The 15,697-nt window shown below is 46.6% G+C and overlaps 2 protein-coding genes across 3 annotated transcripts in view; one reads left to right on the forward strand and one right to left on the reverse strand.

The window, feature by feature from the left end:
- The window catches only part of ZSWIM5 (zinc finger SWIM-type containing 5), a 192,072-nt gene extending 180,900 nt beyond the window's left edge, over window positions 1-11,172 (forward strand). Inside the window, exons 12-14 of the mRNA XM_004371805.1 lie at window positions 6,655-6,818; window positions 7,363-7,444; window positions 8,174-11,172. Of these exons, the coding sequence (XP_004371862.1) occupies window positions 6,655-6,818; window positions 7,363-7,444; window positions 8,174-9,036 (1,109 nt within the window). The 3' untranslated portion in view covers window positions 9,037-11,172. The remainder of the gene's footprint in view (window positions 1-6,654; window positions 6,819-7,362; window positions 7,445-8,173) is intronic.
- An 80-nt stretch (window positions 11,173-11,252) lies between these two features.
- On the reverse strand, window positions 11,253-15,440 carry UROD (uroporphyrinogen decarboxylase). 2 transcript variants are annotated; one of them, XM_004371806.2, is made up of 10 exons: window positions 15,289-15,440; window positions 14,525-14,637; window positions 14,322-14,401; window positions 14,183-14,245; window positions 13,747-13,944; window positions 13,465-13,626; window positions 12,974-13,111; window positions 12,713-12,813; window positions 12,550-12,616; window positions 11,987-12,219 (listed from the first exon to the last, which is right to left on the reverse strand). In XM_004371806.2, the coding sequence occupies exons 1-10, from the start codon at window positions 15,306-15,308 to the stop codon at window positions 12,058-12,060; spliced, it is 1,104 nt and encodes a 367-aa protein (XP_004371863.1). In that variant the 5' UTR covers window positions 15,309-15,440; the 3' UTR covers window positions 11,987-12,057. The 2 variants fall into 2 exon arrangements, with proteins under 2 accessions (XP_023582762.1, XP_004371863.1); XM_023726994.1 differs by lacking the exons at window positions 12,550-12,616; window positions 12,713-12,813 and having other exon boundaries at window positions 11,253-12,219; window positions 15,289-15,339.
- Between the last annotated feature and the right edge of the window lie 257 nt (window positions 15,441-15,697).

Genomic DNA, 15,697 nt, shown 5'->3' on the forward strand with positions numbered 1-15,697 from the left:
CACACACTACAGGGGAAGTCAGCACAACTGGACTAAACCAAAGCTAACAAGTTTCCTGAATACAACCAAACACTTTGAGGGACAGAGTAGCAGGGTTGGGGTCCTGCAGACCATGCTTTTAGGGGACAGCTAGATCAAGTGGCATAACAAAGTTTATTAAGAAAATGTTCTGCATCCTACTTTGGTGAGTGGAGTCTAGGGTCTTAAAAGCTAGCGAGCAGCCATCTAAGATGCATCAATTGGTCCCAACCCACCCGGAGCAAAGGAGAATGAAGAACACCAAAGACACAAGGAAAGTATTAGCCCAAGAGACAGAAAGGGCCACATAAACCAGAGACTGCACCAGTCTGAGACCAGAAGAACTAGATGATACCTGGCTATCATTAATGACTGCTCTGATAGGGAACACAACAGAGAATCCCTCATGGAGCAGGAGAAAAGTGGGGTGTGGAGCTCAAATTGTAGTAAAAAGACCAGACTTAATGGTTTGACTGAGACTGGAGGGACCCCAGAAAGCACGGCCCCTGGACTCTCTGTCAACCCAGAACTAGAAGCATTCCCGAGGCCAATTCTTCAGACAAATATTAGACTGGACTATGGGACATAAAAATGATACTCGTGAAGAGTGTGCTTCTTAGCTCAAGTAGATACATGAGACTAAATGGGCAGCTCCTGTCTGGAGGTGAGACGAGAAGGCAGAGAGGGTCAGGAGCTGGTTGAATGGACACGGGAAATCAGAGGTGGAAAGGAGGAGTGTGCTGTCACAGTATAGGGAGAGCAACTAGGGTCACATAACAATGTGTATAAATTTTTGTATGAGAAACTAACTTGAACTGTAAACTTTCACTTAAAGCACAATAAAATTTAAAAAAAAAAAATTAACAATGACTGATGAGCAAACACCAAGAGGTTTTAAGGTGTTAAGGACTCTCAGCATAGGTTGAATGGTCTGAGGTATGCCAGTGCAACAGACAGGTAAAGCTGTAAAAAACCAACATCCAAGATGTTTCAAAAGGTGTTTACAATTTATTTATTAGTATGTAAACAGAAAAGCATGAGTAATCAAGTATTTTCTCATTGGTTCAATAACCTGTACCAGTGACGTGAGCTCATTGCGCACAAGCTGGACTGACAAAAAAACTGTATGATTTTACTATTCCTGGACCACGATTCCACACATCCCCCTCTGGAACTTCTCTCATGAAAAGTAACATTTTTAGCATTTAATTTTTTCCAGTACAACATCTGTAACACAATCTTGTGACCAAGGAATTTTACTCTATTTTGGGGCAGTTAAAGGAGGCCTAGGAATCCAAGACTTCCAAAAAGTTATTATAGAACCTTGATCAGGTGTGCCTTAAGGATGGCATTTACATAATTACTGATGCTTAGAATGATTGATAAATATTTGGCACAGACTTTGGCTTACACAGAGCCCTGGTGGCACAGTGGTTAAGCATTCAGTTGCTAACCAAAAGGTCGGCATGTTCAAATCCACCAGCCACTCTTTTGAAACCCTGTGGAGCAGTTTTACTCTGTCCTGTAGGGTTGCTATGAGTCGGAATTGACTCAATGACAACAGGTTTGGTTTCTTTGGGTTTTTGGCTAACAGTAATGTTTGAAAGTGAGTGTTATGGACTGAATCGTGTCCCCAGAAAATATGTGTTGTAAATCCTAACCTGTATGCCTGTGGTTATAATCCCATTTAGGAATGGGTTGTCTTGGTTATGTTAATGAGACAGGATTAGTGTAGGGTGTTCCTTGAATCAGTCTCTTACAAGATATTAAAGCAGATTTAAGGAAGCAGAGATGGGAGAAGATAGATGCCATAACACATGAAGATCAGCAAAGAACCAAAGAATAAGGACCCTGCCCCAGAGCCAACAGAGAGAAAGCCTTCCCCTAAAGCCAGTACCCTGAATTTGGACTTCTGGCTGCCTAAACTGTGAGAAAATAAATTTGTTTGTTAAACCATCCAGTTGTGGTATTTCTGTTATAGCAGCTTGAGATAACTAAGACAATAAGCCTGCAGACAAGGGCTTTGAAGGATTTTGCATCACTAATGAGAAAATATCTAACCTCATTACTTACATCAGAGGTTTATTGGATAAAAGTGTAAGTCACAACCTTGCTACTCAAAGTGGGGCAAGCAGCATCAGCATCACCTGGGAGCTTCTTAGAAATTCAAATTCTTGGGCCCAACTCCAGACCTACTAAATTAGAATCTCTGGGGGCATAGCCCAAGAATCTAAGTTTTAACAAGTTCTCTAAGTGATTTTTTTTCACCTATATGATTTTATTTTTATTTGACACAAGTAAATTTTTGAAAAATATGCTTCTTTGCTTCTAGAAGGAGAACACAGCTACCTAATTTTTAGCAGTTGAAATATATGCATACTATGTAGCTGTTGTTAGGTGCTGTCGAATTGGCACATAGCAACTCTATGTACAACAGAAAAAATACTGCCCCGTCCTGCGCCATCCTCACAAACATTGCTGTGTTTGAGCCCGTTGTTGCAGTCACTGTGTCAATCCATCTCACTGAGGATCTTTCTCTTTTTCACTGACCCTCTACTTTACCAAGCATGATGTCCTTCTCCAGGGACTGGTCCGTCCTGTTAACATGTCCAAAGTACATGAGACCAAGTCTCACCATCCTCACTTTCAGAAGCACTCTCTGTCTGTACTTCTTCCGGCAGAGCATGATACATTCAATATTGTTTGCCAATGCCATAACTCAAAGCCATCAATTCTTCGGTCTTCCTTTTTCAATGTCCACTTTCCCCATGTATATGAGGTAATTGAAAATACCATGGCTTGGATCGGACACACCTTAGTCCTCAGAGTTACATCTTTGCTTTTCAACACTTTAAAGTGGTCTTTTGCAGCAGATTTTCTCAATGCAGTATGTCGTTTGATTTCCTGGCTGCTGCTTCCATGGGCATTGATTGTGGATCCAAGTAAAATGAAATCCTCGACTTCAGTCTTTTCTCCATTTATCATGATGTTGCTTATTGGTCCAGTTGTGAGGATTTTTGTTTTCTCTGTGTTGAGCTGTAATCCATACTGAAGGCTATAGTCTTTGATCTACATTGGTAAGTGCTTCAAGTCCTCTTCACTTTCAGCAAGCACGGCTATGTCATCTGCATATCACAGGTTGTTAATGAGTCTTCAGCCAACCCTGATGCCAGGTTCTTCTTCATACAATCCAGCTTCTCAGATTATTTGCTCAGCATACAGATTGAATAAGTATGGTGAAAGGATACAACCCTGACACACACCTTTCCTGATTTTAAACCAGGCAGTATCCCCCCTTGTTCTGTTCAAACAACTGCCTTTGGTCTATGTACAGATTCTGCATGAGCACAATTAAGTGCTGGAATTCCCATTCTTTGCAATGTTATCCATAATTCGTTATGATTCACACAGCCGAATGCCTTTGCGTAGTTGGTAAAACACAGGGTAAATATCTTTCTGGTATTCTCTGCTTTCAGCCAAGATCCATCTGACATCAGCAATGATATTCCTTGTTCCACGTCCTCTTCTAAATCCAGCTTGAATTTCTGGCAGTTCCCTGTCGATGTACTACTGCAACAATTTTTGTTTGTTTGTTTTTAGTTACTGTATTTTTTTAATTGTACTTTTAAATGAAGGTTTACAGAGCAAACTAGTTTCTCATTAAACAGTTAATACACATATTGTTTTGTGACATTGGTTGCCAACCCCATGGCATGTCCACGCTCTCCCCTTTTCGACCTTGGGTTCCCCATTACAAGCTTTCCTGTCCCTTCCTGCCTTCTCATCTTTGCCCCCTGAGCTGGTGTGCCCATTTAGTCTTGTTTTGTTTTATGGGCCTGTCTAATCTTTGGCTGAAGGGTGAACCTCAGGAGTGACTTCATTACTGAGATATAAAGGTGTTCAGGGGTGCAACCAGTTTTTAATTATCTTCAGCAAAATTTTACTGGCATATGATATTAATGATATTGTTTGATAATTTTTGCATTTTGTTGGATCACCTTTCTTTGGAATGGGCACAAATACGGATCTCTTCCAGTCAGTTGACCAGGTAGCTGTCTTCCAAACTTCTTGGCATAGAAAAGTAAGCACCTCCAGCACTGTATCCCTTTGTTAAAACATTTCAATTGGTGTTCTGTCAATTCCTGAAGCCTTGTTTTTCACCAATATCTTCAGTGCAGCTTGGACTTCTTTCTTCAATACCATTGGTTCTTGATGATATGCTACCTCCAGAAATAGATGAACGTCGACCAGTTCTTTTTTGTACAGTGACTCTGTGTATTCTTTCCATCTTCTTTCGATGCTTCCTGCATCGTTCAATATTTTTCCCATAGAATCCTTCAGTATTGCAATTCGAGGTTTGAATTTTTTCTTCAGTTCTTTCAGCTTGAGAAATGCCAAGTATTTTCTTCCCTTTTGGTTTTCTAACTCCAAGTCTTTGCACATTTCATCATAATACTTTACTTTGTCTTCTCGAGCTGCCCTTTGAAATCTTCTGTTCAGCTTTTGCTTCGTCATTTCTTCCACTTGCTTTAGCTACTTGACATTCAAGAGCAAGTTTCAGAGTCTCTTCTGACATCCATTTTGGTCTTTTCTTTCTCTCCTATCTTTTTAATGACCTTTTGCTTTCTTCATGTATGATGTCCTTGATGTCATCCCACAACTCATCTGGTCTTCGGTCATTAGTGTCCAGTGTGTCAAATCTATTCTTGAAATGGTCTCTAAATTCAGTTAGGATATACTCAAGGTTGTACTTCGGCTCTTGTGGACTTGTTTTCATTTTCTTCAGCTTCAGCTTGAACTTGCATATCAGCGATTGATTTTCTGTTCCACAGTTGGCTCCTGGCCTTGTTCTGACTGATGATACTGAGGTTTTCCATCGTCTCCTTTCTACAGATGTAGTCGATTTGATTCCTTTGTATTCCATCAGGTGAGGTCCACGTGTATAGTCACCCTTTATGTTGTTGAAAAAAGATATTTCCAATGAATAGGCCATTGATCTTGCAAAATTCTATCATGCGCTCTCCGGCATTGTTTCTATCACCAAGGCCATATTTTTCAACTACTGATCCTTCTTCTTTGTTTCCATCTTTTGTATTCCAATCACCAGTAATTATCAATACCTCTTGATTGCATGTTTGATCAATTTCAGACTGCAGAAGTTGGTAAAAATCTTCAATTTCTTCATCTTTGGCATAAGTGGTTGGTGTGTAAATTTGAATAATAGTCACGTTAACTGAACTTCCCTGTAGGTGTATGGATATTATCCTATCATTGACAGCGTTGTATTTCAGGATAGATCTTGAAATGTTTTTTTGATTTTGGGGTTTTTTTCTTTTTTTTTGGACAATGAATGTAACACTGTTCCTCTTCAATTTGCTATTCCTAGCATAGAACATATGATTGTCTGATGCAAAATGGCCAATACTAGTCCGTTTCAGCTCACTAATTTTTGACAACTTTCGAGTTTCCTAGGTTCGTACTTCGTACATTCCACCTTCCGATTATTAATGAATGTTTGCAGCTGTTTCTTCTCGTTTTGAGTCACACACAACTCTATTCATATAGAGAATTTATGTATATGTATATATACACACATACACTATACATGTATTGCATATATGATTTTCTATTCATATATATGCACACATAAACACTATACATACATACGATGAAGAGCTATTTATCTTTTATTAAAATAGAATAATATTACTATACACAAATTGTTTATAATTCTCACAGTACCCCTAACCAGTTGCCATCGAGTTGATTCCAACTCACAGTGACCCTATAGGACAGAGTAGAACTGCCCCATAGAGTTTCCAAGAAGTGGCTGGTAGATTCCAACCGCCGACCTTTTGGTTAGCAGCCAAACTCTTAACCACTACACCACCAGGGCAGGTTATTATTTCCATTTTATAGATGAAGTAACTGAGCAATGAATGGCTGCTGGTTGTAAATGTTTCAGTCCCCAAGGTAACATACCTATACTCCTACCACTACACCTCTTTGACTTTATCAACCAGTTACAAAGCAAAACTAAAGCTCTACTTTTTGTTCTATCTTATTTCACATACTTACCCTTCATAAGGTATCCCAATCTTTCATATACTCTACTGCCTTTGAAGATAACAGTGACCGTCACTTCATATGGTACACATGCCCTTCCTGTGGTGTCTTCCTTGACTGTTAGTACTTTGTATAGAATCCTTGCCTTCTGAATAAGAAGAGCTGGCCCAGCTCCTTTTTGCTTCAGGGGGCTTTAGTGAGAGGCAAACAATGGGCCTGACATACTTTTTTGGCAATAATGTGGCTTCCTGTCTCCTGTATAAGTAGATTTCAAAATTCATGTGTTCAAGAAAATTATTTCTGGGACCTGAGGACCCTAAAGGTATAGAGAATGAGGGTTAGAGGCAAATCAAAAAGTGGAGAGAAGTGAATTCATGTGGGTGCTTGGAAAAGGAAGGACCTTCCACCAGGTTCATTGGAGACAGAGTTGACCGCCCAGAAAGGATGGTAGCATCCAGAAGCATTCAATGAATTGATAGCCAGTTCAATCAGTGCCTGTTATGATCAGCTGACTGTTCAAGGAAGCATTAAAGCAGGTCTTGCCCCTGCTCCTTCTCTCTGCATCTACAGGGGATACTCTGAGGCTTCGAACAATCCTGGAAGCAATACAGAAGCACATCCATTCTTCCTCCCTTATCTTCAAATTGGCTCAAGATGCATTCAAGATTGCTACTCCCACAGACAGTAGTACCGACAGCACCCTGCTCAACGTGGCTCTGGAACTAGGGTTACAGGTATGGGGAAGGAATAGGCCATCCCTGCTGTAACCCTCTGGCCAAGTGACATTTGACAAGACATGAGATCCCAGGGGGACTGGGCACAAACAAGTCTTGTTCTTCCTGTGTCCCCAGAACACAAGTTCTAGACTGGTCCTTAGGTAAAAACCAAAAAACCAAACCCATTGCCATCGAGTCGATTCTGACTTATAGCGACCCTATAGGTAAGGACTGCATAAATTGGGCTCCATTTTGAAGTTAAGACCAGAAGCAGTGTAGCTTTAGGCTCTATAGTGTCCCCATCTTTCCTCTTCCTCCCCGCCCCAATTCCTCCAAGTCAAGCAAGGTATGGTAATAAGGACTTTATTCGTTGCATTTCATCAGAGAAGCCTCATATCTGATGGTGGGAGATGTGGCACAGATGTTAAACAGACTTGTCTATACTTACCAAGGGAGAAATGGCTGTTTAAAGCACCAGTAAATATTTGTTGAATAAATGAATGGAAATGGGGAAGTCACAACAATTAGGCTCAGCCCACCATAAATCCTCTTTTGTGCCCAGGTAATGCGGATGACCTTATCGACCCTTAACTGGAGGCGCCGGGAGATGGTGCGATGGTTGGTGACATGTGCTACAGAAGTGGGTGAGTCTCCCACCTCCCTCTACCCCCAGGGGAAAGGAGTTTCTAGGCCCTACTCTTGAGACAGGACAATGAATCCTTAGAGCTCTCTTATTCCCATTACTGACGGCCTAGGAAAGGATGGGGCTGCTAGTAGAAGACGGCCTCTGTTCAGCCAGCCCAAGCTCTGCCCTTACTGCTTGGACTATACCCTGATGTCAGCTGCACTTTAACCCTCTGATCAGAGACATGTCTGAGAGAATGAATTTTCAGCCACCAATACTCAAGTGCTCCCTTGGGAGGTGGTTGGCCCTGTGGTTTGGTCCTAGTCCCTGCCCATGCTTCTGAGAAACCCCAGACAACCTGGAGGCTGAGGACCCCTTCTAGAGCCCAAAGCCCCGGCACAAGACTCTCTACCCTACTTCAGCTAGAACCCCCAGGCAGACCTGGGACACCTGCCTTGGGGTAAGCAAGCCACAGGCTTTGCTGCTTCGTCCTTGTGAGGAGCTAAGAGCACCTACAGAGACCTTCAACCCTCTCACCTGGGGAAGGAAGGGATGGGAAGAGACCCCAAACAGGGTCTGGCCATCCGGGATGCTCCCCTTGCCTTGGTTTGCCTCAGATCATCTCAAGGCTGCTGATGAGGAGGGAGAACTCATCTCTACAGGCCAAGTTCTGACCCCAAATGATAATCTGGGCAGACCTGGATTGGGACCCGGATGGCCACGGCTGAGCTCAGGCTCTCCCTGACAGGTGTGCGGGCCCTGGTGAGCATCTTGCAGAGCTGGTACACACTCTTCACCCCCACTGAGGCTACTAGTATTGTGGCTGCCACAGCCGTGTCCCACACTACTATCCTGCGCCTCAGTCTCGACTATCCACAGCGGGAGGAGCTGGCTAGCTGCGCTCGCACCCTGGCCCTGCAGTGTGCTATGAAGGATCCACAGAGCTGTGCTCTGTCAGCTCTTACACTCTGTGAGAAAGACCACATCGCCTTTGAGGCAGCCTACCAGATCACCATTGATGCTGCTGCTGGTGGCATGACCCATTCACAGCTGTTCACCATTGCCCGCTACATGGAGCTCCGTGGCTACCCGCTACGTGCCTTCAAGCTGGCCTCACTGGCCATGAGCCATCTCAACCTGGCCTATAACCAGGACACCCACCCGGCCATCAATGATGTGCTCTGGGCATGTGCCCTCAGCCACTCTCTAGGCAAGAATGAGCTGGCGGCTCTCATCCCCCTGGTGGTAAAGAGCGTGCACTGTGCCACGGTGCTTTCAGACATCCTGCGGCGCTGCACGGTGACTGCACCTGGCCTGGCCGGCATCCCAGGCCGACGCAGCTCCGGAAAACTCATGTCCACCGACAAAGCTCCACTGCGCCAGCTGCTGGATGCTACCATCAATGCCTATATCAACACCACACACTCACGCCTGACACACATCAGCCCCCGCCACTATGGAGAGTTCATTGAATTTCTGAGCAAGGCTCGGGAGACCTTCCTGCTGCCCCAGGATGGCCACCTGCAGTTTGCCCAGTTCATCGACAACCTCAAACAGATCTACAAAGGCAAGAAGAAGCTGATGCTGTTGGTGCGAGAGCGCTTTGGCTGAGAAAGCAGACAGCTCACCACCAGGGCAGGCTGGGCTGCCAGGTTCCATCAGGTCAGGCCAAGGACACTGAAACATTTGTCCCCCCTGAGAGGACTCTGAGCACCTGTGACTGAAACCAAAGGACCACAGGGCTAAGGATGGGGAGAGTCCAACTGTAGCCAATAGGCCTGCCTTGGCCAGGTTCGCACTACAGCCAACTGTTCCTGGAGGAGCTGGGCCCTGCAGATCGATCAGAAACCCCACAACATGCCACCTCGCACCCCTATATCCTGCATTTCCTGGGCATTGGCCCTCTTTCCCTTGGCAAACACAGAACACTGTTCCGTCTCAGGGATTGCTTAACCAGAGAAAACAGAAGCATTTATGGTACTGTAAATACTATAGTATATGTGGTGCCAATGACATTGTAAAGTTGTAACTATTTATGATTCTGGTTCTAATTTGATGGGCACTTGAAGTAGCTGTGGGTGGGAGGATAAGCTGGTTGAAAGGAGGTCTTGTTTTCTGAGGAGACTCACAACCATTTCTCAGGTTTCCCTTGTAGAGTGTATGCTGTCAGCAGTGGAAGAGTGGGGGTGGTAGGGAGAAAAATGGCCAGTCGGAATAATTCTCAAGTCTAGTCTATGCAGAAACCCCAGCCTGCAGACGGGCATCTGTAGCCCAAATGTGGGTGAAGGGCAGAGGCCAGGACTTAGACTTTTGCCTCATGAAGCTATGAGGACACTGAAGCTCCTGTTCCTGCTCCTGCCTTACATAGCCTCTCGGGAGCCTGCTGAGCACTTGAGAAGCAAGTGCAGGGAGAAGATGAGGGTCTGGGGTCTGGGAAGCCATTGAGCTCATGATATACATCTACTCTGGTCATGTTTGTTAGAGAGCGTCTTGTTTTATCTCTGATTGCATATGTATGTGTATATCTACGTGGCTCAATACATGTGTCCGTGTGCACAAATGTATCTGTGCATGCCTGTCTGTATGTGCACATATATATGTGTACTGGGTTAGTTCTGCATGTGTCTGGATACATGTATGGATACATGTATGGATATATGTATGGATACATGTATGTGTGTTGGACTCTGGATGTGAGGAGGTACACATTAGCATACATGCATAAATCTGTATCTGTGTGTAAATGCACTCATGTTCATATATGTATGCATTTTTAGTGTGTGTTTCTGGGCACACATAAGTGCATGTGTATAAACACGTTTATATCTGTGTATGCCTGCTATTCACGGATCTGTGTCATTATGTGTGTATATTTCTACATGTAGGTATGTTTGTGTACTTATGTTTGAGGATCTGCATGTGTCCCTTCTCTCTTTGCCAGATCTCTCTTCGTCATTCCTCTCTCAGTCTGTCTCACCAGCTAAATATGTCCCCCATCTCTGTGCCTCCTCTATTCATCATTCTCTCTCACCAACAAGCTTCTAAGCACCAGTTTCTCTCTGCCCTAAAACCAGCTGCTTGAGCCCCATAGTTCTCTTCTGACTCCACACTTGCTTTCTTCCCCTGCCTTTCTACCTCAGGCTTCCTCTGCCTGCTTTTGTCACAGTCCCCCTGGTCGCTGATTTGGAGGCTGGGGCTAGAATTCATTTGGCCTTTCCCTTCCTGATTTCTAGTCCTGTTGGACTACCCCTTTCCTAGCTCTGGCTGACCTCCACAGTGTCCCATGTTCCTGCTACCTGCCTGTCCCCTATTCTGAGTGTGGAATTTTTATAGGAGGTAGCAAGGGACATTCAGAAGAGTCATTTGGATGCCAGTGTCTTGTGTTTACTGTTTCATGTCTTAGTTTCTGAGTGGGGGGTGGGGTGTTATAGGGAAGGGTGCTATAGCTAGAGTGTGAACTAGGACCTCCCTGTCTGCTTTACTTTATTTTCCCTTCTTTGACAAACTGTTTGTGTCACCTTTGCTCCTGACTGACGAATAAGTTGTATTAACTGTTTGTGGCTACTTAAGTCTTACTGTCCAGCCATGGGCCCCTACAACCTCTCAGCCTAATTTGTTGGTTAAAAAAAAAAAAGAGAAGCCACTCCCATTTCTGTATCACGATTACCCTTTTTTAGCAAATGTGTGAACTCACAGTGCTTTTCTATGAATAAATCATGGATCACAGAAAAGATCATTTTTCTAAAAGGAGAAATTACATTCTCTCAATAAATTAGGCCTTTCTCTCCTCCATATTGCCTAGTTGGGACAGGTTTCTGGTTGGGCCTGTAACACAGTGGGTTCCTGGTGGTCTGAGGAGATATATCAGATGAGGAATTTTCTGCCATGCCAGACCTCTCTCCAGTTCTCACAGGCACCACAGAGCCTTGTCTCAGGATTTAGATGCCACTATGTGAAGAAACACCAAGATCCTGAGAAAATTAGAGGATGTGCTCCAGAGAGAATGCAGAACAACCCTGAGCGCCAGAGAGGCTTCTGGCTTTGAAGGCTTTCTCGCCTCGGTGATGGCAGTCTGCTCTAAGGCCTAACCAACCCAGCTCCTAGCTCTGAGTCTTTGTGCCTTCCCCATCTTTCGGCATCAAAGCTGAAGGCCCTTCAACTTCTCCCTGCTCACTCAGACTTCATCTTCCTCCCCAGTCCTTTCTGAAGTGTTCCAGCCACTTCTGTGCCCTCTTTTAATCTATACTCCCCTCTCTGCCCAGACACAAAGCCTGGTCAGTTTGGCCTTTGTATGCTGTGGGGGCCCCACCCCTTTCTCTGCAAATGTTACAGCCCCAACTGTTAGGAAGCTGTACCCAACCCCTGTAGCTCTGAGGCTTAGATATCTAGGACCAAGGGGACAGTGAGGATCCTGACGTTAATTCCTGTAGCACATATTCACTGATAACCTGAGCTCCCTGAGGAAAAAGTGCAGAGAGAAGCCCCAGGAAAGGAGCAGAGGCTAAAAAGAAGTAAGGATAAGGGCACAGATCTTTCACAAACAAAACAACATACTAGATTCCAACTCTGGGACTTTTATTCTTCTGGAAATAATCATCTGTGTTGGTGGTACTTGGGGGAGAAGGTACATGCTCAGTTTTGTTGAAGCAGACGTGAGTGTCTGTGCACAGCATCCACAAAGGCCCCCACATGTTCTGGGTCCATGTCAGGGTAAAGCCCATGGCCCAGGTTGGCAATGTAGCGCTGTGGCCCAAAGTCATTCAGCATCTGCTGCACCAGCTGCCTGATCTCCTCCTGGGGGACCAAGAGAGCACTGGCTACGGGGGGGCCAGCAGGCCTCTGGCCTTGCTATACATAATAGTGACACACATATACACAGGCATGCTTCTACTCTTATTCATTCAATATTAATTCAATAAAATATACCTAATATGGGCTAGGCACTGAGAAAAACAAATGAACAAAAAAAATCCTTGCCCTCATAGAGCTTACATTGTATGTATGGGATGGAGAGGTGGGAAAGGGACAGACAGACATAATAAAAACACACAGTAATTCACACAGCATGTCTCCGAGGTGCACAAAGACAAACTCATAGACCCACAAAGGGATCCTGGTTGTTACCTCAGACGCATACAGGGCACAGGGGTCCAGGTTGCCCTGCAATGTCACGGTCTTCCCCACACGCTCCCTGAAAGCAGAGCCAGTGCCAAGTTCTGGCAACTGCACATACAGCAGCTGCCCCCTCTCCGCCTTAACCGCAAGGACCCAACTCTGCATCACTCACCGGGCTTTCTGTGGGGCTAGTGTCCAGTCGAGCCCAACCACCTCGTAGCCAGCCTGGGCCAGCTCCTCTAGGGCAAAATGCCCATCCTTAGCAAAGATGATCTAGGGGAAAGGGCAGATAGCTAAGGCCAGAGGGCCTTGCCATGCCCACTAACCTTTCTGAGCTGTACCTCTGCTGCCCTCCAGTGGTCATTATAGTGCATGCAAGACTTGCCCAGAAAGCTCCACAGGCCCATCTTAAGTCACCCATTCCCATCCTCACCATGGGCACTGGTGCCAGGCCTGCCTCCTGCAGTCCGACCTTCACCCGCTTGGCCACATCGCAGATATAGGGTAGTGCAAACTTGGTGAAGAGCTGTGGGCCAAGATGCCCTGCATGGGACTCAAAGAGCTGTAATGCCTGCAGTTAGGGGGTGGTGAGAAGAAATACATAACATACAAAGAGGAAGTAACCCCCGGACTCACACACAGAATGTGCCTCAATTTTCCTCACATGACCTCAACCTCTGATACTGCCTGAGCTTATAGGCCTAGGTCTAGTCAAAAAGTTTTGACTTTCCTGCAGACCCCAGAAATAGTTCTGGTCTTCGAACACACAGAGCATCAAGCCCCTTGCCAGTGTCACAAAGGGCTTGGCTACTCCAGCCAGATCATTGGAGGCCAAAATTCCCACATGTCTGGCATTAAGATCCCTGCCCTCTCAGTCCTTATAGATTAAATCCCAGCCTACTTGTCTCCCCGCTCAGGACTCACCTGGGCACCAGCAGCCACTTGTCCCACTAGATATGGTACCAGTGTGTCAGTGAGGATACGAAGCAGCCGGTGACTGGCCTGAGGTCTCTGGTAGAGCCAGCGCTTGGCCTTAGCCATGGTGCTTGAGCTGCCACCCTCAATCATGTACGTCATCAGGGTCCACTGCAGAAGGATGCAAAGAGGATGTCACAGGAAAACTGACACTTCCCTCCTTCCGTTGTCTACACCAGACCTGCCAGAGTGATTTCCCCATGCCTTGGCCCCTGCACTGTCTCACATTACCGGCGCACCAGCAAAGCCAATCAGTGGCACACGCCCATCCAGCCGCTGTCGGGTAAGGGTGATGGCCTGGAACACATAGGCCAGCTCAGAGGCTGCTGCTGCTGGATCTCGTAGGTGCTCCAGGTCCCGTTCTTCCCTTAACGGCTCTGGGAAGCTAGGTCCTTTACCAGGCACCATGGTCACCTCCATGCCCAGTGCCTGAAGGGGGAGAAAACATCTGGGTTCTCTACCTGGAATTCCAGGAGGAAAGGTTCTGTCCAGCCTATGCCAAGAAGAGAGAAGTCAGGCCAAACTCTGTATCTTCCAGCTTTAGTTTTCCCTCTCTGTCCAGTGAGGATATGTGCTTATCTTGAACCTGACTAGACTGACAGAAGGACTTCCAAGTGATCTTTCCCCCCTTTTTTTTACCCATTCCAGAATCAGGTTTGGGTTGTACCTGGGGCACAACAAGGATGTCGGAGAAGATGATGGCAGCATCCAGAGGGAATCGACGTAGTGGCTGTGGGGAATAGGAGAGGGGTTGCTAGCTGGCAAGCTGAGGGAAGAAATCCCTCCCTCCTTTGTGGACCCCTCACCTGCAGAGTCAGTTCACAGCAGGTCTCAGGGGAGCGACAGGTGCTGAAAAAGTCCTGGGTAGCCCGAGTTTCCCTAAACTCTACAGGCAGGAGAGAGAAGGCTGGACTCGACCTTGAGGCCCTCCAGAGCCCTCCCGCTCCTCAAAGACTTTTCACTCGGCGGTGTTTTACATAGATTCGCAGACCCTGACCCTGACCCTGACCTGGTAAGTAGCGGCCTGCCTGCCGCATGCACCAAACGGGAATGTAGTCTGTTGCTTCCCCCCAGGCTGCTCGCAAGAACGTGTCATTCTTCAGCTCTGGAAAATCCTGGCGTCTGGAGTACAGGTGAGGGGAGGAGGGTAGGCGTCAGTACGATGGTAGGCTGGGGGATGGGGAAGGCAGGAGAAGGCGCGGGTTCTTAGGTGGATTCACTCCGGGACCGCTATCTGCCTGCTGCAGGCCAGCTACCAAGCCCGCAGCTCCCCGCCCATTACGCCTCCTCTGCCTATCAAGTGGTGTACAAGACTCCAGAAGGGCTCGTGCTGAGGCCTCTTCCCTCTACAAAGTCCCAGCTCCCCCAAGCTTAAAGCAACTGAAGGGACCAGGGCGGGGGTGGGGGATGGGGGGCGAAAGCCCAGATAGTTTGGGGGTCTTCGGACCTGAGAATCTCAGGGACAGGGGTCCCAGTAGGCTGGCTCTGGGGCTGGGAGACCCCCCCCCAAGACTGTTACACTCAAGGGGGAATCATAGTTGAGGATTAGAAAGTCCTGGGAGCATCCCCTAAATGAAGGTCTGGGGAACGCAGTACAGCTAAGCGATCCCTTAGATGAAGGTCTCAGGAATCCGTGGGAGGATCAGGATCCCAGCGACTGGGGTTCGGGTTGGGAGATCTTCAGGGAGGGGGGTGGGCAAGGGAGAGGTTCATGAATTAGAATACTCGGGTCAGAAGCCCCGCTGGCCTTATCGGGTGCTACGGAGAACTCACCCCAACTCTTTCGCCTCCATGGTAAGCCGTCTGTAAATGTCAGCACAGTCCCCACGTTAACTTGACTTTACGCCTGCCCCCTGCCCAGGCTCCGCCCCTTCCTGGACTGAGCCACGGACGTCGCCATGTTGAAAGTCACATGATCAGACTCCAGTGACAGCTCCCAGGCTGCCTAGACTGCCGCCGAAACGACGCTTACCTTTCTTCACCGTAAAGTCTGCCGTAGCGGCGCAGCAGCAAACGCCCAAAAGAAAGAATTATGCTGTAACTACATCTTAGGATGGCATGAGCAATTTATTCTCCTAGGATGGCCTGAGAATCCCAAAGCCTCGGCCCAAGTCTCCTTCTCACTCCCATTCTCCATGATTCTAACAGTCTTTTGTCTGATCCAGCTAGGCATACAGCAGAT

The sequence above is a fragment of the Trichechus manatus genome, unplaced genomic scaffold (assembly GCF_000243295.1).
Source record: "Trichechus manatus latirostris isolate Lorelei unplaced genomic scaffold, TriManLat1.0 scaffold00015, whole genome shotgun sequence".
NCBI lineage: Eukaryota > Metazoa > Chordata > Mammalia > Sirenia > Trichechidae > Trichechus > Trichechus manatus.